We start from the raw sequence: 21,536 nt of genomic DNA on the forward strand, positions 1-21,536 counted from the left end.
AGTACCTATTGAAATCCATTCTTTTACGCAACTATTAAAGGTACATTTTCCCTATCCCTTACTTCACCTGGCAACCCTAGATGTCACACCCATGGTGACTACAATATTTCATCCCGCTCCATCGTTGAAGATACTGCTTTATTAATGAAATATGAAAATCCCACATATAAAATAGAATTGGAATATAAAAGATTTTTTAAACGTATTCCACAAATTGGCATTGGCTCTAGCACTGGTCTACAGCCTGATACAATGGGCCAACTGGCAGTGACAGGAGAAGTTAATAATTTATATATCTTTTGTGAAACATGACAAGCAGATTCAACAACAACAGCAAAATTTAACTTCTGACATATAAATAGGATGTAAGCCTTCTTCCAGATTTATTTTAATTATTTTGCTAATAGCTTCTATGTATTGTCTTTCCATAAATTATATACAGATCTGTCTGAGTACAATGAAGAAACACTGAAATTGGGCATTCGGGCTCAGGGCTGAGCCCAGAAGGATTCTTAAGCAGAGATTCAATTTGGCTTTCAAGGTCAGTGTTATCCCATCCAGTATAGATTGAACTCCTGCACCCTAGTCAATCTTTTCTGGATTAATTCAATTTGTTCACCCTCAACCAGTCCATTACTGGCACCAGACACTGGTTTGGCACCAAAATGGCTTCCTTTGAATTTGATAGAAAAGATAGAATTTGGATTGCTTTTAAGAAGCAATTGGTTGCATGGATAAATGAGAATATGGGTGAGACCTGTGAGTGTTGTTGTTTGTTGTTAGAACAATGTCTCCTAAGCCCTTCATCTAGTAGTACTGCTTCAGCTGTCTGCTACCTATCAATCTAATTGCCTGGCTCTTGATTCCAGTGCTGAAGTAGCTTCCTGTTGTCAGTATTTCAACCCATTATAATGCTAGACAGAGCAAACATATTGTACAATACCATCCATAGTGATTCAGAAAGAGCCTTTCTTCCTTATTGTTGTCACCTGTTCCTGTAAATATTTCAAACTTTTCCAGATACAGATTCTTTGAAATTTGCTTTTGATCTGATCAAGTGTGAGTTATTGAGATTGGGACAGGGCAGTTGTAAGGTTAAATGGTTCATATGACTTATTTAAGGGTGTGCTTCCTTGTAAGTAATTATGATTTTCCTGACTTCAGCTTCATACAGTAGGCCTTCTTGTTGTTCATTGCTTGTGTGTTCTGATATAGTATGTATCTGAAGTAAGTAAGAACTGCCACCAGATTCTACCACAGAACATTTGTTTTCCTGTTTTGATAGAGGCTTTGCAATAATCTATATACATTGCTTGCAGATATAGATCTTTAATTTTTGAAGTTTTACACAGATCTTTATACTTTTAATAATGACATTCACCAACAGGACATGGAGACTTTCTTTTCTTATACTGACTTTTCCCATCTTAACATATAACAGCAACACAATTTCTTTCAGAACCTTTACAGTTAGAGGAAAAATGTTATAGCAAATATGAGAAATAGGTAGTCTCCTGGCCCTGATGGGTTTCCAGTTGAATGGTACAATGCTTTTCCCAGTCTGCTAGCACCAGGTGGATTTTTTTGAATTTTTTTTATTAATTCTTCATATAATCAAGCACTGTTATCAAATACGATTACACTGTTAATAAAAATGTAGTCACAAAGCTTGTCCTATTAAACAGCTAGAGAAATCAAAATCAGATTACAGTGGTTCAGTCCAAAATGCCATTTAGTTCAACAGGGGTCCATGGGCAAAGTTAATTTCTGAAACAAACAATAAAAAGCTATCAGCTGGTTTCAAAATTATCCTCTATAATTTCTCCTCCTTTGTAAATCAATTTTCCCTTCAGAGATGTAAGGACAGGTGGTAGAATATATATCAGATTAATTTTTCAAAGAAAAAGAAGAACTTAATGAAATGTAATCATTTATAGATGAATTTGATGGAAAGAATACAAGAACTTTGTTTAATGAATGCCAAAGAAAGAGACATTGGCAGGATTGATGATTCCTAGCTGAGGTCTAGAGTCACTTGGGAAATATTGCAAACATTTGGCAGGACGGAAACCTCAAATCCTGCTCACCTAGCATGGCCTTCATGAAGGAGTCAGCGAGGAGGCTGGAAGTAAGCTTTTGCTTACTGTCGCTTTTGGTGCTTGTAGTGATGTTGCCATGTTGGCTAAATTTCAGCTTTTTTGTTCTTTTATTTTGCCAAGAGGAAGAAGATTTAGAGGATGAGGATGAGGTGGTTTGAGCATTGGACTATGACTCTGGAGACCAGAGACTGGAGACAAAAATCCCGGCTTGACCATGGAAAGCCACAGGGTGACCTTGGTCAAGTCACACTCTCCCATCTTTATCGAATGGCAATGGCAAATCCCCTTAGAAGAAACCTGCCAAGAAAACCCCATGATAGGTCCACCTTAGGGTCACCCTAAGTTGGAAAGGACTTGAAGGCACACCACAGCAACAAATAAAGTGAGCAGGTGGCACAAGTCATTTGCTGACAGTTGTGAGCTGTTTTGGCTAATTTTCTTCCTAGAGCTTGATATAGTAGTGAGCTTTTTTTTGGACCTCATCCCAGAATCCCCCTGCCACCATGGCCAGTAGCTCTCCTAGTTGGAAAAGTCTGGGAACTGTAGTCTAAAAAGCTAATTTCCCTGATTATAATCAAATCATAAACTGGAGATATAGCATAAAAGCTGTAATCCTAAATTTATGTGAGAACTAAGGCTTTCAAAACTGAAAAGATTTATTTCAAGGAAAATATGTTTAGGATGAGAAAGTTAACGTGAAATATGCTACCAATTCTCTCTGGGAAATCATATGAGGGATGAGAATTTCCATCAGCCTCTCTCTGCCTTGAATTTTCCCCTTCAGCATCACAGTCACTGTGCTTTTTTGCCACCTTGGTTCTGTCACTGCTACAGTACATTTCCCTTGGTATTTCTAGATGTATTCTAAAAAGACACTTGTATTAGGAAATCTATGTTCCAAGTGAGATTCCACTTATGAGGGGATTATACCTCTTCTGAAATTACAAATTATAACTCGTTTGTGTTTGCTTACAACATCAATTATACCACATTGCTTGCCTCATCGCTTTGGGGTTCCTGGATTCAGTCACAATAGCCTGACTAATTGTTGCACAGATTCATTTGCATTTTTAGGATTATGTATCCAACTTCCAGGAACTTCCAGAACTGTGTTTGTAACAAGCTAAACTTTATGCAAATTTATATCTTTAAATATCGATGCTCAGAAGAAATACACCATATCGGCTACATCCTTCTAGTAGAGTTAGAATCTCTCCCATAGAATAAAAGGTAAGTTTCATATAAACTTTTCTTTCTTGTGTTACATGAGGAAACTCTGTGTGTGTGTGTGTGTGCATGTATGTGTCTGTGAACAAACCTCTAATGGGGGTAGCTGTTGGGCAGGATATTAGAAAATGTAGAATTTTAGAAATAAAATAGAGAGGCAGTGTTCATAATCAAGACTGACATTATCAGAATATTTAACAAAGAATGTGTATAACATGAACAAGCATCAGCTAAAATGAATGAGTCGTCTACAGAACTATATCTACTCTCACTTTGCAAACATTAGCTTGTGCTAACTGCAACCTTCAAAACAGTGTTAAGAGTTCTTTTTAGTTCAATAATAGTTATTGCTATCATGGTAGCTTTGACTTATGGTGACCTTCTGTATGAGAGACCTCTATGAACCTTGGTCAGCAAGGGCCCTTCTCAGCACTTGCAAAATGTGCGCCATGACTTTCTTTATTGAATCAATCTCTCTATAATGTTGTCTTTCTCTTTTTCTCTTTTTCTCTTTTATTTATTAATTTATTTCCAAGATTTATATCCTGCCTTTCTCCCACAGTGGGATTCAAGGCGGTTATTTTTCTACCACCATCTGCTTTACTGAGGATAATTTTATTTTCCAATAATTCGTGATGGCTCATGATTTGTCCAAAGTACAATAGCCTCAGTTTAATCACTTTGGCTTCTAGTGAGAGTTCAGGCTTGATTTGCTCTACAATTCATTTATTTGTCTAAATAAATTGTTAGTCTCAACTAGTGAAGGCTCACTGAATCATAGAAACTTACATAAGTGTTGATTTACCAAGTCTGCATAGATTTATACACTATTTGGGATTAAGAAATTGATTAAGTGAAAGGTGGGAATGTCTCACCATTGCCTATACTGGCTATGGTTGCTGGGATTTGCAGTTTAACAACATGCAGAGGGCTACACAGTTCCCACCCTTTTTTCATCAGTTTCATCCGTTTTCATCAGGATTGTAACGCACAGGAAGAATTTATTTGACTTTTTCTTCCTTAAAAATAATCCCCCATGATGCTTTTAGTTTGTGCATGTGTGGCTAGACACATACATACTTTCTGATGCTTCATTTTCAAAATAGATTCAACTAACTCAGCGTGAAAAGAGTCTTAAGTCAGCACAGGCAAAAAGGCCAATTTCCCCCCTGTTCTGGCATTGTCCTGTTCAGATAATACAGATCCCAGCCCCCAGTTCTGATGTGAGCAGTCCAGATGATGTGTGGCATGTTCCACACCAGAACCAGAGCATAATATCCTTACAATGATTTTTAAAACCTTACTTGTTGCTCTGGATCTTCTGGGAAGATCCAGAGCTCTCTATTCCCACACTGTAGCATAGCCGTGTGCTGAGCCACCCAGTGCATCTGCTGCTACTATAGGTCATTTGTAATGAGGTCAGGATGAGGCTCACAACCACAGCAAAAGTACTGGGCAGTTCAGCAGACAGTCACTGTAGCAAGGGAAGGAAGGGCCAGATAACCAGGGCAGTGAGATTGGAGAAGCTGTGGTGTCAAGATACTCCAGGCTGACCCCAGAGTGTCCTGGCCAGTACAGACAAATCCACACTGGGAAAGAAACTGTGTTTCCTCAGTCAGATAGCATGTGTTGATCAGACAGGCAAGAACAAGTCTATCTTCTTTACCTCTAACGAAACAGGACAGCATTGCTACACTTACCCAACCCAGCACGTTTGCTGAGTGCGCTTGGTTGCTAAAGATTAGCAAGTGCCCGACTTTTTATTTCCTGGAAAGAATATGCTTGACAGTTAAGGCTTCTGCTCTCAATAGCCACATGTGGATGCCTATAACTCAGATGGATGAAACCAAATAGCAAATACTATCTACCAAATACCAAATAAAAATGAGATTTTTGCCTGGGCATGCTGCCACTTTGGTCTTCTCTTCAAGGTTCATCTCAATTCAGAAAAACTCTGTCTCTAATTAACCATGGTTCCCTGTTTTATCCAAACGTTTTTACTAGTATTATTATTATTAAAATGCAATATAATATGACAATTACTTCCCTCTGTTCCATCCAATATATTTCCATGCTTTCTAATGAGATTATCACATAGAGAAAAACTGGTGGGAGAGACACAGTATCTAAAAGACAAAAATGAGTTTTATCACATTTATCCTGTGCCTGAACTGTAGACAGCCCATTTCCACCTGAGGATCCCATCTACATCCCAGACTTCTCCCTCCACTTTTTCAAAACCGGGAAAATCCCATACTTGAAAAAGCAGCAGGAGAAGTCTGGGTTGTAGATGGGCTTCCTGGGTGGATACAGGCTGCCTATAGCCCAGTCATAGGTAAATGCAATAAGACCTGTTTTTGTAATTTAGATCCCGTGTCTCTCCCACCAGTTTTTCTGTATGCAATAATCTCTTAAGTAGCAACATAGGTCAAAATCCCTTATACTTTTGGCACAACAAAAATATACATCACTGCAGTTTAAACTGAATCCCACAGTTTTGTAACTCATTGCTCAGTGGGTGCCAAGACTTTGAGTTTATCCATTGTCCAAGGTTCAAATAGCTCCCCATCTACCAACTAAAAAGTGTATGAGAAAAGATGTTGTATGTGCTTAGAGAGTTACTGGCCACACTGAGGACCACATTTAACATTACCTCTGAAAAAGTGCAACATCTTGCACAATTGTTTTTGCACTAGTGTAATGACTCAACAGGATTCTGGCCATGAGAATAGGCTGGAGATGACTGAAGAGTCTGGCTTATTCTGCAATTGACTGGGAAAATGAGAAACCACAGTTAATTTAAAATTTACTAAAGATTGAAAATAATTAAGTAAAGATTAATTTTATAGTTATTCAAAAATTTCTGAGCTTATCAGAAAAGGCTTTGGTTGCTAGGGAAATATTTAAAATATCAAAATGTGTTTTGAATCAACTTTCAAATGTCTCTACCAGGGTGCTGGTATTGCTGATATGACTTCCAGGCCCATGTTCTATAACTGTTGGTGATGTGCCTTTCTTCCATGCTTGGCATGTTTGGTGGTAAATGCTGGGGTATGTGTAATAAACATCCTGCAAAATGAATGAAATGCCCTTTAAAATTCCTAAATAATTCCATTGCTGTGCATGAACATTTGCTTGATGGTACCATTGCTTTCCAAAATTTTCAACAGTACATTCCAAATGTTTTGGACTACAGCTTCAGTAGTACCTGATCATCTGTCATGCTGTCAGAACATATGGAAATTGCATTTCAAAGCATTTGATTACTATCTTAGTTCTAAGGAAGGGTGGACAATCTGTGACTCCAAATTGTACTGGCTGCACTTTTTCTTACTCATCCTTCACCATTAACTATCCTGTTTGGGGATGATGGGCATTGCAGTCTAACATAGGAGGTCCATATATTTTTAATGTACTGTATATACTCATATATAAGTCTAGAAATTTTAGTCAAAAAACTGATCCCAAAAACCTGGGTCAACTTATCCATTGTAAATAGTCATATAAACTTACTGTATATAAAAGGGAACTATCCTCTGGTGACAGGCAAAAGTGTGATGTGTCCTGGAAGCAATGACCCCCTCTCTACTTTCTCATCCATCAAGCCTTTAGGGAGAGCACTGCCATAATTTTGTAGGTTCTTTGGCATCATTCTCTTTTGCTTCATCATTTAGATCCATTGTTGAATGCGCCTAAGTTTTAACCTCGATTTATCCATGAGTCATATCAAAATCCATAATTTTGGCCCCAAAATGCCCTCGATTTATATATGAGGTTGACTTAGGGGATTATCACATGGAGGCTTACCATGCTGAAATCGTTGGCTAAACACTTCAGAAACGCAGATGTGTGGTAGCTGGTCACGCTTCTGAAGCATCAATGAAGTGCATCCCCTCTTCTCTCCTGTCGATGAAGCATTTGCAGAGCAGCCATTTCTTTAATAATGGAAGTTCGCGTTATTAAAGAAATGGCTGCTCCACAAATGCTTCATCAATGGGAGAGGAGCAGGACACCTCACTGATGCTTCAAGAAGTGCGACTGGCTACCACACCTCCGCACTTCTGAAGCATTTAGCCAATGATTTCAACACGATAAGCTTCTGTGTGCTAATCCCCTTATAGTGGAGTATATAAGGTAAAATCATAGAATCATAGAGTTGGTATGTTCGAATAATTTTTTAAATTAAATTTTTATTGATTAAAATAACATATCACATTCATCATATAAAACAACAAACAAAGCAGGTCTTTGATGTATTCATAGAGGTTAAGAAGACAAAAAAGTAAGTTGCCTCTGTTGCTAAGTTTTCTTCTTATTTTCATATTCTGGACATCTTATGCACAGTTACTAGTGTCTCTTTCATCATCTTTCTTCATCTTGTTCGAATAAATTTTTAATCAACCAAGTGATTTATCTGTGCCTGTTTACATGTTATTGTGCAAATCAATGCTACATATATATTACACACCAGTGTCTTGTGCTATGGCCACACATGAAATTGGAGACATTGTTCCTCACAAAAATTTCAAAAGATGTGTTCAGCAGAGGTTTTCATAAGCTGAAATGGTTTTAGCTGAAGTGTTTTCATTTCAGTGGTTAAGTAATTCCTCTTTCAGAAAAAATACCTCTTTCTCTTACAACCAATATCCCGGCTTGTGGTTACACATGGAACATGGAAACCATAAGTCATAACAAACTTCATGGTGCCGACTTGTCAAAGCATAGGTACCACCCCTGTTTAGGTAGTATACCGAAACCCAAATTTATCCATTCTTAGGGACAGGAGTCTTTCAACAGCAGGGTAAGACCATATTGTTCTAACTATATTTTCAATATTACAAGAAACTATTACTTATAGCACCAAGAATCCTCCAGCCAGCATAGAGAGTATTGTAGTTACCAAAAGAGTAGCTTTCTCAAATGTTGGTTATAACTCTTGGCTGTATGCCCAGTCTGCTTAAAATAAGAGAAAATATAATCTACATTTAAGGAAGAACATTGTGTGAGTGAATGGATTTACCTATAATGACCTGATTCAAAATTGGTTACAGTCCTTCTCACAGAAAATTCAGCGGTGCCTAGAGGACAATTAGCCTCATTCAGCAATTTTCCAGGGCAGTCTCGAAATTGCCATGTCAGGTTGGCCTGTGCTAGTGTAACCCTGTCAAATTCATATCATTGCTTGATATCGGATCAATATTATGATGAAATTTTATGGTAATAATTTGATTAGTTTGGTTTTCCTTTATTACAGATGTTAATCAAAAGGGAGATACACTGATGTCTCCACAATTCCGTATTTTACCTTTGGCCATTATTGTGTTGCAAGATATAATGTATTGATAGAGGCATGATTTTTGTATTGATCGCTTGTCTGGTATGCAATGCATTATCACTGTGTATGTGCTTTTTAAATTACTTGGAAGTTTATGTTATTTTTTAATAAAAATATTATGACACTGGGAGCATCTATACATGTTAAGATTCAAGTGGCATAGAATTCTATATCAGGAAAATTATTTTTCAGTGTGGTTTGCAAATGTGCTTTGTCAGCTCATAATAATCAAAAGACAAAATCTTCTCTGTTGTCAGCTCTTATGCCACATTGACCATTAGCAAATTCTAGACTATGATATGCATATACATATCTCAGTCTCAGTACAGACTCACTGTCTCTTACTGAGAAAAAAAACCCAATAACAGTGCCACAGCAATTACCCAAAAAAGAGGTGCAGTTATATATACGTTTTTCCCCTTGAGGTAAAAAAAAGATTTATTTATCAAATTACTTAATATTGATTAATATAACTCCTGTTGAATCAAGGCTATTATAAGTGATTGCCTAGTTTGGAAATAAAGCTAACCCAAAGTTAAGCAGTGTATGTCCAGATCACTTCCCACATTTTCACACCTGAAGAAAATTGGAAATATCCACTTTTCTTTTCAGTAAATTAGTTCTGTGTGTCATTGAAAAAACAAAATGTGGTTAGTTGTTAACTTTAAGCCGAATAAGCCTGTCTCATATGCCTCATATTGAAGCTAGTTCACTTCTCCTAAAAGATATGCTGTTGTGTTGTTGTTATTATCACAGGTATAATTAGCTACACCATGGAAACCCTCATTGATGCAAACACTGAATTTGGTATGGATCTTTTAAAAACACTGATGAAAGACAATCCTGACGGAAACATCTTCTATTCTACATTGAGTATCGCTGCAGCTCTGAGCATGGTCCTTCTTGGTGCTAGACATAATACTGCTCAGCAGATGGAAAAGGTAGTTGTCCAGTCACAATTCTGTTCAAGAGAATCATAGAATCATAGAAGTCGTGAGACAGTATTGTTGCTACATATGTTCCCAGCTGTGTGGAAATCACTAAGCAATGTTCCCCACTGAGACCTGAAGCACACAACTAAGAAAAGTGTGTTTGAAATGTCTGGAAATATATTATGGGAAGAAAATACAAAGTTTCACAGCCCATACAAAACAAGGATGGGAAGAAAATGCAGGTGTGATTCAAAGAAAGTCAAATCAAGAATGAGAGATTTTGACATTGCTTACTCAGAATGAATGGCAGTCAAACTCTGGGATACTATATGCACAAGAAGAAGAAAGCACATATGTAGTTGGGGTTCAAGGGGAGCACAACCCATAAGTCCCAAAACCAACAATACAACTCATTACAATGGTTTTCCAGCTTTGTTCTGACAAGCTGTGAAGCTCTTTGGCACTTCCATGAGGCAATAAGTGAGGCACACCTCAAGGCACAGGGAGTGGTAGCAAGCTGTTGAAAGAACAGAGCTATGTATGTCAGACAGCCTGTCCTGCACCCCTAAAATCACCTGCTCCTTTTAGGTGTATTGGAGAAAGCTCTTCCTATTGTTAGTGCTGAAATGAGATTCAGCCAGTAGCCAGGTGTACATAGAATGAAGGGGTAGAGTCCCATCTTGTTCTTCATTTCATGCAGCAAAATGTAAGTAGGTTTCCCCAAAAAGAACTTGTCTATCAGTAGTTTTCCATTATAGCCACAGGGGAGTTGTCTTCCAGTGCATACTGTCTATTCACAGGAGTGGGCGACCTCTGAAGGGCACGCTGGCTGGGGGTGGCAGGGGTTGTGGTCAAATACGTCTGGAATATGTAAGATCTATTTGGACACAGTTCCATCAAGCATTGAGTCGTCTCTTTTGTCTCAGCTACACATGAGCACTCTGTAGGGAATAAATGCATGTGTTCCCCCCCCCAGTAGAGCTCATGAAAATATGTATGCCATGATTGCATAGAGCACAATGAGGAATTTCTCATTCTATATTTTCTGTTACAGGTCCTTCACTTCACTGAGATCACTGGATCTAAATGCTCTAAGGACTCTCCTGTAAGTGAACTATCAGATGTAGCCTATCTCTTTCAGCTATTCAATTAAGGAAGAAAAAAAATGCAGATCTAGAGTCAAAATACAGGTAGTAGAGAATCCCAAACTAGAAACAAATCCAATAGCAGTAATCTGCTATCTTTGAACACGACCTGGTGTAGTAACTAAGAAATTTGAGCTGGAAGATATCCTGCATCAGATAAGCCAATTAGTTATTAAGTGCCTGAGCCCTGAAGTCACCTTCTCTCAACACCAATGTATTCCATCTGCAACATAGGGTTAAATATTAACCTACCTTATAAGGCTATTGTGCGGATTAATGAAATGATCTGTGTAATGGGATCTGAGCATTTGAAATGTGCTACAAAAAAACCCCAAAATAATACTAACTTGTTTACCTCTTACCTTTAAGCCATTTGCCATCCTGAGTATAATACACACCTTTTCTTTTTTGTGTGTAATATTTTCAGTTAAGATTAAAACTATTTTACTATCTCTCCAAGAGCATTTTAGTGAGGCATTGTCATAAATATGTTGTTGGTTATTTTTGGTGTGCATAAGTGTGTGTTTTTTAAACCATGTGTAGTTAATAGAGTAATGCAAAGCAGACCTTAGAAATGATATTTTTTGGATGGCATCTCCCAGACCTCATAATAATAATAATAATAATAATAATAATAATGTTTCCAAACTCTTATGCAAACCCTGATTTGGAGTATATGCCAAACTATTTTCACAAGAAAGCAGTTGTCCTGTTTAACAGCTTTTGCTATTTGAAGGTTTCTGGGACGAAGTGTGACAAACCTGGAGGACCGCATGAACAGTTTAAGACATTGTTATCTGCCATCAACCAACATAGCAAAGATTATGCTTTGAGTATGGCCAACAGGCTGTATGGATCAAACACTTACAACTTCCTACAGGTAAGAAATCATACTTTCCAGGCTTCTTCACATATCAATCCAATTTTGAACGGTGAACAACACACACCACATGAATTTGGCAAAAGTGTTAATAGTCAATGGTCCTGAGAACTTTGTCACAGAAAACTGATTCTGGTTATTTAAATGGAACTTTGTGAACCCATTAAAATCAATAGGTCTTATGTTATCATGACTAATTGTTCCATTGATTTCAGTAGGTACTTGGATGTGAGATTGCCAGTGAATACCAGATGCTGTAGTCTATATTTCAGACCAAGGAACTGGCAAAGCAATCTCTGAGTATTCCTTGCTTAAGGAAACCCTATGAATTTCAACTTCATTGCTATAAGTTAATAAGTGACTTGGAGGCACATGCAGTACCTTCAATTCTAATCATGACAAAAAATAGATTCAACTCAGGAAAAAGGTATTTAGTTGGATTGGAACCTACATGGACTAATCACTTCACTCCGGTTAGCTTTTTGTTGTTGTGGTGTGCCTTCAAGTCATTTTTATTTATGGCGATCCAACCTTATCATGGGATTTTCTTGGCAGAATCTGGTAAGAAGGGGTTGCCCTTGCCTTCTGAGGCACTCTGAGAGACTGTAACATGCTCAGTAGGTTTTCATGGTCAAGTGAGGACTTGAACCCTCATCTCCCAGGGCCTTAGTCCAACATTCAATTGACTGCTGGTTCTTCCTGTTAGCTGTATTTCTTTTTATAAATATGAATTTCTGTGTGTAAGCCTGATATTGCCATCATTAAATACTATCAATTTGAATTTGCTCTATAACAGGATCTTGCTCTAACATTAATCTCATTGGACCTAAGCTTTGAAAGCTTTGATATTATGAAGAAAATGAACGTCATCTTAAATCAGGAAAGGCACAAATTGCACTTTGCAGAAATGGGTTTAGAACAGAGCTTGTAAAAGTTACTATTGTGCAAATTACAAAATTAGTACCTAAATTTGGGCATTTATCAAATGTATAGCCTGCTTGGCAGTACTGTATTACCTTTGAAGTACAGTATAGGTAGTCATCATGACTGTTGCTATAGCATCCAAGAAGAGTAAAAAAGGGGGGCTTTTCACCAGGCATAGGTCTTTGTCTTACTTGCCCAACAAATATGCATTACAACAGGGAGAGATCAGTTAAAAAAAGGAAACCTTCTTTTACGAAACCTTCCAATTCTTTGCAACTGTCTGCACTAAAGAATAATACTGGGGAGATGCTGGCCTGCCAGATGTTTTTCAGATTAACTCCCATAATTCATTACCAATGACCATGCTGGCTGGTGCTGATAGAAGCTGAAATCCCAAACATCTAGAGGGACAACGATTTCTCAGTTTAGTTTTAATTAAACTGTCAAAACAGTGGGAAGTCAAAATGAGGGAACACCAAAGTAGAAATTCCCATTTGGGAATGAAAATAATAGTTACCTTATTATCTTTAATTCTGCATAGCAATACCTAGATTGTACAAAGGAGCTGTATCATGCTGAGCTGGAAAGAGTTGACTTTAGGAATTCAACAGAAGAAGTTAGAAAGAAGATTAATTCTTGGGTTGAAAGCCAAACAAATGGTAAGAGAGCATCTATTACTCCTTACTTATTTTGCATCCAATCATTTTTTATGTTCCTCTCCACTGTTTTTCAAAACTGGTTTTAAAAAATGACTGATTGACACAAGTTTTCAATTATCTGAAGATAATTTTTTCCCCTTAACATTCATTTTCAATAAGGCAAAATCAAGGACCTCTTTGCTAGTGGAAGTATTGACCCAAGAGCTGTCTTGATCTTAGTGAATGCCATATATTTCAAAGGAAAGTGGAAGGTGGAATTTAATAAAAAGGACACACATGAAGAACCTTTTTGGACTAGCAAGGTACGATGTGTCTAAAAGCTTGCAGAGATGGAAATGTATCTATTACAATCTGTTCCACCATAATAACTGACCATTTGTACATGGTGGCACACATATTTAGAGCTAGGGAACATGATATTTGTTTGGCCTACAGCTCTCAGAACTCCTTGGCCAACACTGGTTATGTTGGCTATGGAAATTCTAGGAGTTATAACAATAATTGTTAGTCCCAAGTGGAAGAGTCCTGTTGAATCAGCGTGATTTATGTAAAAGTTCACTCATCAAGTTCGTATTCATTTAGTGGGTTTGCTCCAGTTGGGTTTAGACCTCCAAATGTTTCAAAAATGTGCAAAGATCAATTTTGGGCATTCTCATTATCCTGACAACAGATGACTTGCTGATTTAAAGTTTTGTTGACACTGGAAATTATGTCAGCTATCTATCTATAGTCAACATTCATGTAACATATGCTGTCACCTATTCCGCCACCATGGAGTAGGAGTAATGTTCAATTTTCGCTTTATTTCTCAGAACAAGAGCAAACAAGTACAAATGATGTTCCTGAAGGATAAATTTAATCTGGCTAAAATAAATAATCCATCTATGGAAATCCTTGAGCTTCCTTATCATCGGGATGAACTAAGTATGTTTATTCTTCTGCCAACTAATAAAGAAGCTCAAGACCAGGTATTTTGGATTGATTTCTAAGATTGCTAGCAAAGGAATTCAAATGAACTAATTTAGATTTAGATGAAGTTTGTAGTGAACATTTAGAATATTTCTGATAGTCTAAAACATGAGAAGAGTAAGGTGACTAAAGTCCAAAACACACTGCAGAAATAATCCAGTTTGGGACCACTTTAACTGCCCTGGCTCAGTGTTAGGGAATTCTGGGAACTGTACTTTTGTGAGTCATTCAGCCTTATTTGTCAGGGAACTTTGGTGTGAAGACCAACTACAGTTCCCAGGACTCCCTAGCATTGAGCAAGGACAGTTAAAATGGTCTCAAACTGGACTATTTCCACAGTGTGTTTTGGAGGTAAGTCACTCATTCTGCGACCCTTCCTTCCCTACATTTAAAATAGCATGTGATATTTAAATTGCTGTTTTTAGTGTTAAATATCTCACCAATGTCAACTTTCATTTCTGGGCACAGTCATCTGATAGCCCCCAAATGCCAGCATCTGTTGATGCTGAAGTGTCTTTGATTTCACATATCATGAATAGATTGATAGAGTTATCAAACCATTCCTTATCTGTAGTGCCCCAATAAAGAAATAAATACACAAACCAAAAAAATAATGTATTTAAAATGTTTATTGCATTTTGAAATGGCCCAATTTCCTTTGTCTGAATTTTATGTCAATTTACACAACAGTGTAGTGCCACAGGAATAAATGATGATGATCCTTGGGGTTATATACCTCCTTATCTCTCTCCTTCATGACCACAAAAAATAATACAGACAATTTCTATCCCACTTTGATTAACTGGTGGATGCTGTGCCACTAAACCTAGAATTGTGGGTAATCTTAACTGTGGTTTATTTAAACAAGCCAGCTTTAGACAATTGGCTCCAGACAACTCTCTCTTGGACCACATGCTGTCAGTAGGTGGGGCAATAACCCAAAATGAATGGAGCCCCTCTATGGCTGGCATGCTGCTTCTCCCCCACAAACACATTATACCTATTGTAGAGAGATCTTGTAGCACTTTTGAGACTAACTGAAAGAAAGAAGTTGGCAGCTTGAGCTTTCATAGACTAAAGTCTACTTCCTCAGATCCATTTGGATTATGTAATTCATATGCATTATTTCTGTTATAATTTGTTCTGTGCCTTCAAGTCGTTTCTGACTTATGATGACCCTAAGGTGAACCTATCATAGGGTTTCCTTGGCAAGTTTGTTTGGAGGGGGTTGCTATTGCAATTTTCTGAGGCTGAAAGAGAGTGACTTGCCGAAGATCACCCACTGGGTTTACATGGCTGAGCTGGGATTTGAATCCTGGTCTCCCTGTGTCCTAGTCCAGCACTCAAACTACTATACCACACTGGCCCCCACATACTGACAAACATATTCACTGAGAGAAATACAGCTCACATGTCCCCAGTCAGATACACACATATGCCCTTTGCACGATGCAGAGGATTGAGCTGGCACCTTGATGGACAGTTTTACTGAGGAAAAGAAGAGAAGAATGGAGTGGATTCAAGCAATGCTTTGAGGAACTGCTATTTGAGATGTCAACTGAGACTTGACTTTGTTCTTCCCTCCTCTTGCCTAAAAGAGGAATGGAGCTGAACTATAGGCCTGTTACAGACTGCCAAAATAATGCATCATTTAAATAGCATACCTCCAAAGAGACCCGAAGCAGCTTTATTTTGGCAGTCTGTAACAGGCAATAGCCTTGAGAAGTGTTCCTCAATAGCAGTTTAGTTATTTGAGGCCTCATCCAACAGCCCAACAGACCATGGGTTCCTCATCCACGTCTTAAAGTTAGCTTGCTTGAAATTAACAATAGTTAATGGTAAGCACAGCTTATTAGTCCAGATAACATGACAAACTGTGGTTAAGTGAAAGTGGTGTTAAAAGCATTTGAATCTCTCTTTGCAACAAGTGGAAAGAGAGAGGAGAATGTGAGTACAAAGCTCAGTGCACCAAAATGATGAAAAACATATTGGGTAAAATTACTTCCATTTTTTTAAAAAATAGGACAACAAAAATTTAGTGTTGAAATGAGCTAAATATATATGATATTTTGTTTACCTCTTTCATTCAGAATTGTCCACAGACTATTTTTCCAAATAAATGATACTTGGTTTTAGTGGGGGTTTTCCCCTCAAGCTAAAGTTTTATTGGAAAGATTTTGAAATATTTTAGAGAAAGGTTGTTTATTTTAACAGGGACTATACATCTTTCCCAACTATATTTTTCACTTTCTTTTGTGCTGAGTTGTTGTTGTTGTTTTCTTGACAGCTTGAAAGAGAACTCACATCTATAAAGCTGAAAGAATGGACCAGTTCAGCAAACATGAAAAAGGAAAAAATGAATGTTTTTATACCAAAGTTCAAACTGGAAGAAAAATATTTACTCAAATCAGTCTTACAAACCATGGGGATGACTGATGTGTTTGTGGAGGGCAAAGCTGACTTATCAGGCATGTCAAGAAACCATGAACGTAATCTGATTGTGTCCAAAGTCATTCATAAAGCTTATATTGACATCAATGAAGAAGGTACAGAGGCAGCTGCCTCTACTGGTGTAGAAGTGGTTCCAGTGAGTGTGGAATTGCTTCCAGAATTTAGAGCTAACCACCCCTTCATTTTCTTCATAAAACATAATGAAACTGGGAGCATCCTGTTCAGTGGTAGATATTCCTCACCATAACTGATAACCGATGCTGAAATCACAGCAAACTTCTTCATTTGTTAACTGTGCTGAAAGATATAAACATACGTCAATTTCTAGCATAGGCAGACTTTACTCTCTTTAAAAAAATCACATAATCTTAAACTTAATCTCTCCTGTACATACATAGGCATATGTACTTTTAAACTATTCATTACTTACATGTCTGTGTTCCTCTTTTTCCCATTTAAAAGAGAAATAGTGTGTATAATACTGCAAGTACACTTAGCTCTGTTACATTAACCCCACCTGGCACCTGTATTCAGCCAAGCTGCTGGTTCTGCCATGCTACAAGGGCTGATTCTCATGATGGTTGCAGCTGCAGTGACTGCAAAATTTGCTGGGAATTATTTCCAAGTCATACAAGCTTAGCAGGGCTAACAAAATGTAAAATACCAGAGCTTATCGCACCGCTAAAAATTGTGGCTTACCTCTCCAGAGTTGAATTCTAATTCAGAAGGCAGCTGGGTTCTATCACACATAATTCACCACCGAATCTGAAGGATGAATACAGCCCAGATCCAGCCCGAGTCCAAAGAGTGCTCAGCAAGTTGCTTTTCAAGGACCCAGGTTGCATCAAGGCTGTATTCAGCCAATGGATTCATCGGCAAATTATGTGCAATAGAACCTGGTTCCCTTCCAAAATAGAATTCAACTTGGGAGAGGTGAGCTAAGTTTTTTTTTAGCAGTGTGATAAACTCCATCTTGTGAGAGATTTTTGGTCTCACAAGATCTTAAAAGTCATAAATTGACCTGAGCACTGGCCTTGGTCTCTTTTCATGGCTGAACATGGTATACCATACCACCATCCTCAGAAGCTTGTGCATTCTTAGGCATTGGCTGGTCACCTAACATTGCCAGGAAGGAATTTTGTCATCTCATGCTTTTCACCTTCCCTAGGGATTACCCATGGGGACAGGCTTCTTGAAGTTACTGGTTAGACTATTACTGTTTTTCATGACGGTTTGGAACTTGGATATACTTCTTTTGTCATAATTGGTAGTGTGTATTAAAGTGTGTGAGAGAAGACCAAATTGGGGGTAATAAAGTCTTGCAGTGGGGAAGGGGTGGTTTCTGGAGAACTCTTACCAGTTTTAGGGAACTGAAGGATGTCTCCTTTGTGGGTGGCCTTCTACCCATTCACACAAATTGGTGGCAGGTGTCTCTTAATTGAGCCTGAGACATGCTGTTCCATTAGACATTTGAATAATACGTGGAAAGATGTATTGGCATCCTGCACTGTTCTCCTCTAGCTTTGCTTTTTGTTCCATGCCTTCAAGTCATGCCTATTTACAGCAACCCTAAATTCTATCACCGAGTTTTCTAGGTGTGATTTGTTCAGACTGGGTTTGCATTCGCCTTCCTTTGAGTCTCAGAGAATGTAACTTGCCCAAGTCACCAAGTGGGTTTCCATGGCCACACAGGGATTCAAACCCTTCTCCAGAGCTGTACTCCAATGCTCAAACCATTATACCACCAGGGACGCAGCCAGAATTTTGGGAAGGGGGGTCCAGACTAAGTGCCACCACCTTAGGTGCTCTCTCCCACTCACCTGCCCACCAACTCTTCCTTGTGGTGGCTGCCCAGGCGGAAAGAGGAGGATCTGGACCCCACAGACCCCCCTTTCCCACTTGGCAACTTCCTGAAAGCACTCTGGTTCTCTACCTTAGAATGTTTTATTGTACTGTTAATAAATGCCACATATTTTACTCCAGTTATGAGTGTCTGTTTATTACTCTCAATGTGAAAGCATTTATCACTGGCTGTAGCTAAAGTATTCACAAGAGACAAGACCCTACATGCAGGGGACTATATAACCAGAAGACATTGTTACTCTTCTTTAACTATTGGTGAAAGTAGGAGAAGTAGGAGAGTACAGCACCACTTAAAAACAAAACCACACAACAACACTAGAAGAAATCCTTTAAAGGGTTCAAAAGAAGAAAGCAAGATTGACTGATGGAAGAATTCCAGTTCCTTCTTGTTATGTATAATATGTTCCATGAATAACTATTCTTCTTCAGAGGCAATAGTCATTCCCAGTTGGCGTTACACCCTTTGATGCCACCTGGTGTGATGACCCCCTTTGGCTGCCCAGCACCCCATCACACTGCTGCTGGGGCAGTTCTGTGGCCTCTGAGGGCCCTTCAGGGCCCAGTGTGGCTGTCACACAAGATTCGGAAGGGAAGGGAAACACACCCACCCCACAACAACGGCCGCTGCTGAGTGGGGCGGTGCTGAGGTCTCCTTTAGCCATCTGTGATCTGGCATGGCTGCTTATGGGAGAAGCCATGCCAGATCAAAAACAAAAGGCAGTGCCCACTTCTTTTTGTGTCTCGGGTGGCTGCTCAGCAAGTGATAAAGTGACACAACATCCATTCCCACTCAGCCAGCAGCCACGTCAGTCCACTCAGTGTACCACCCCACCAGGTGTACACCCCTCTCTGGTGTCACACATATCAGTGGTGTCACCCCTAGTGATGCCACTAGACATTCCTTGAGCACTTTCACACTCATAACAAGAGGACTATGGTTCCCTTTTAATTGCCATGGCTTCACTGCATGGAATTCTGGGATTTGTAATTTGGGAGGTGTGATGGCTGGGTCTCCAGCCATCTGGGAACTTCTCCTGAACACAAAGGGTTAATCTGGGAGGAGGTGCATGCTAATGAGAGATGACATCACATGCTAATGAGCTGTGACATCATAGCTGATGTAAGGTCTAACTGACCAATCAGAGAGTAGGACCGCGAGATTCAAGAATTTTCTATAGGAAATCTTTAAAAGGACTTGTGGAGCCATGCGGTCTTTTGTCTCTCCCTTGAACCTCTCCTGAGGGGGAAACCAGATGCTGTCTCTTTGAGTCTGGGAGACACAGACTCAAGGGAATGCAGGTCGAGAGGCCAGGGGGCCCTCCCTGCATCCAGGAACTCAAAAGGACTACAAATCCCATCTGTTGTGAGTAGTTAGGAATGTGTTAGCTAGTGCGTTTAGGCCTTTTGTTATTTTCAACAATGGCTTGCCTGGAATGAATTCTGTAACTATGTTCTTTGACCTGCAAGGCAAAAGGGGCTTTGCAAGAGTGTTATAAATTCTTTCTATCCTATTCTATCCCTTTTTAAAATAAACTTCTTTCTTAAAAGCATCTGCTGTCTCTATACTCCTATACACGTGCCTAGACTCGGCTATTGAAACTAGATCTCTCTCTCTCTATTCCTCACAAGTCTCAGTGTGTGTGGGGAAGGAATTAATTCACTGAGTGGTGGCAGCGCGGCTTTAGGACCTCAAGGGGTCTCATTCCGCTCAACAGGGAGCGAGAATGGAGATCTAGGAGTTCCTAGAGGGAAAAGTGTGACAAGAGGGGACTCCCTGGGAGTAAAGGGCCACGTACAGGGCGCCAAGGGCTCCAGGGAAAGGCCCCCAAGTCATCACATGGTGGCAGCGGTGGTATCGCTCCTTTGTGGACCCTAACCTCATCGACAACGACACCAAGATTCTGGTAAAAGGCTTCAGGGCACCACCAAGTCTCCTGCCTACGGCGAGAGTCCCAATCAAATACAAAGGATGGACGGGACTCTGGACTTTTGCAATATACAGCGACTATGAATGCCCTGCCTTTGTGGGGGAGGACTTGCACCGCCATGTCCAGGAGGCGCAGCGAAGTTCACCGCGCCGTCCCAGACCAAGGCAAAACCGCAGTGAACCCGGGATGCCCGGTCATGCCAGTGCACCACAGGAGGCTCTTCGGGCAGACGAGGTCCGCCAGGGCGAACATGGTGTGACAATGCCACTCTCTCATCCTACAACACCCCTACCTGAGGGAGGAGAGAGGAATGTGGCCCCAGCAGCCGTGGCCGCTATGCAGCAACCACAGCCACAGGATATCCCTGAGCCACAACGAGATATGTCGCCACCAGTGGACGCTGTGGCGCCAGCTCCTGTCCCAAATGGGGGCAACACTTCCCCTACAACTGGAGAACTCCCTGTCCTACCCTCTGTGGAGGAACAGCCAGTTCCGGTCTCAAGGGCACAGTTCCAGAAGGAACAACAATCGGATCCAACCTTGCAGGCAGCGTGGTCCCTGGCGAGGGGTGAGTCACACACCACTTCTCCAAATGACCGCAGCAAGTTCGTGGTGGTAGGTGGCCTGCTCTACCGGGAATTTTGGCCCAAGGACTTTAGGGAAGGCTGGTCACCTCTGAGGCAATTACTGGTCCCAGCTGCATACAGGGCCAAACTTCTCAGCCTGGCACACGACCATCCTAGTGGACATTCAGGAATCACACGAACAAAGGACAGACTTAAGAAGGCTTTCTTCTGGGACGGGATGAACAAGGATGTGGCCATCTTTGTCCGATCCTGTCTGGTCTGCCAACAAGTGGGAAATTCCAAAGATCAGACAAAGGCGCCTCTACAACCACTTCCCATTATAGAGGTACCTTTTCAGAGAGTGGCAGTGGACATTTTGGGGCCCCTTCCCCGAAAGACTGCCAGAGGAAAGCAGTATATCCTCACATTGGTGGACTTTTGCACACGGTGGCCAGAAGCCGTGCCACTGGGTGCCATCTCAGCCAAGGCCGTGGCTCAAGCATTGACGGACATCTTTGCTAGAGTAGGGTGGCCTTTGGAGATCCTGACGGACGCAGG

General features: G+C 39.9%; 2 protein-coding genes across 2 annotated transcripts in view; both read left to right on the forward strand.

Moving 5' to 3' along the window:
• Positions 1 to 3,207: 3,207 nt before the first annotated feature.
• Positions 3,208 to 18,603, forward strand: LOC121927904 (serpin B3-like). The gene is made up of 8 exons (XM_042461936.1): positions 3,208 to 3,329; positions 9,418 to 9,602; positions 10,648 to 10,698; positions 11,475 to 11,618; positions 13,084 to 13,201; positions 13,361 to 13,503; positions 14,014 to 14,169; positions 16,458 to 18,603. Exons 2-8 carry the CDS (start codon positions 9,435 to 9,437, stop codon positions 16,866 to 16,868), a joined length of 1,191 nt encoding a protein of 396 aa, XP_042317870.1. The 5' UTR covers positions 3,208 to 3,329; positions 9,418 to 9,434; the 3' UTR covers positions 16,869 to 18,603.
• A 1,995-nt stretch (positions 18,604 to 20,598) lies between these two features.
• The window catches only part of LOC121929090, a 3,882-nt gene continuing 2,944 nt past the window's right edge, over positions 20,599 to 21,536 (forward strand). The window contains exon 1 of the mRNA XM_042464406.1: positions 20,599 to 21,519. Within this exon, the coding sequence (XP_042320340.1) occupies positions 20,599 to 21,519 (921 nt within the window). The remainder of the gene's footprint in view (positions 21,520 to 21,536) is intronic.

This window comes from Sceloporus undulatus, chromosome 4, assembly GCF_019175285.1.
Source record: "Sceloporus undulatus isolate JIND9_A2432 ecotype Alabama chromosome 4, SceUnd_v1.1, whole genome shotgun sequence".
Classification (NCBI taxonomy): Eukaryota; Metazoa; Chordata; class Lepidosauria; order Squamata; family Phrynosomatidae; genus Sceloporus; species Sceloporus undulatus.

Bases quoted from the DNA above. Each gene is read 5' to 3' on its own strand.
- LOC121927904 (XM_042461936.1), top strand. From the start codon at position 9,435: ATGGAAACCCTCATTGATGCAAACACTGAATTTGGTATGGATCTTTTA. The intron at 13,504-14,013 runs GTACGATGTGTC...TTTATTTCTCAG, and splicing joins AACCTTTTTGGACTAGCAAG to AACAAGAGCAAACAAGTACA. The intron at 14,170-16,457 runs GTATTTTGGATT...TTTTCTTGACAG, and splicing joins ATAAAGAAGCTCAAGACCAG to CTTGAAAGAGAACTCACATC.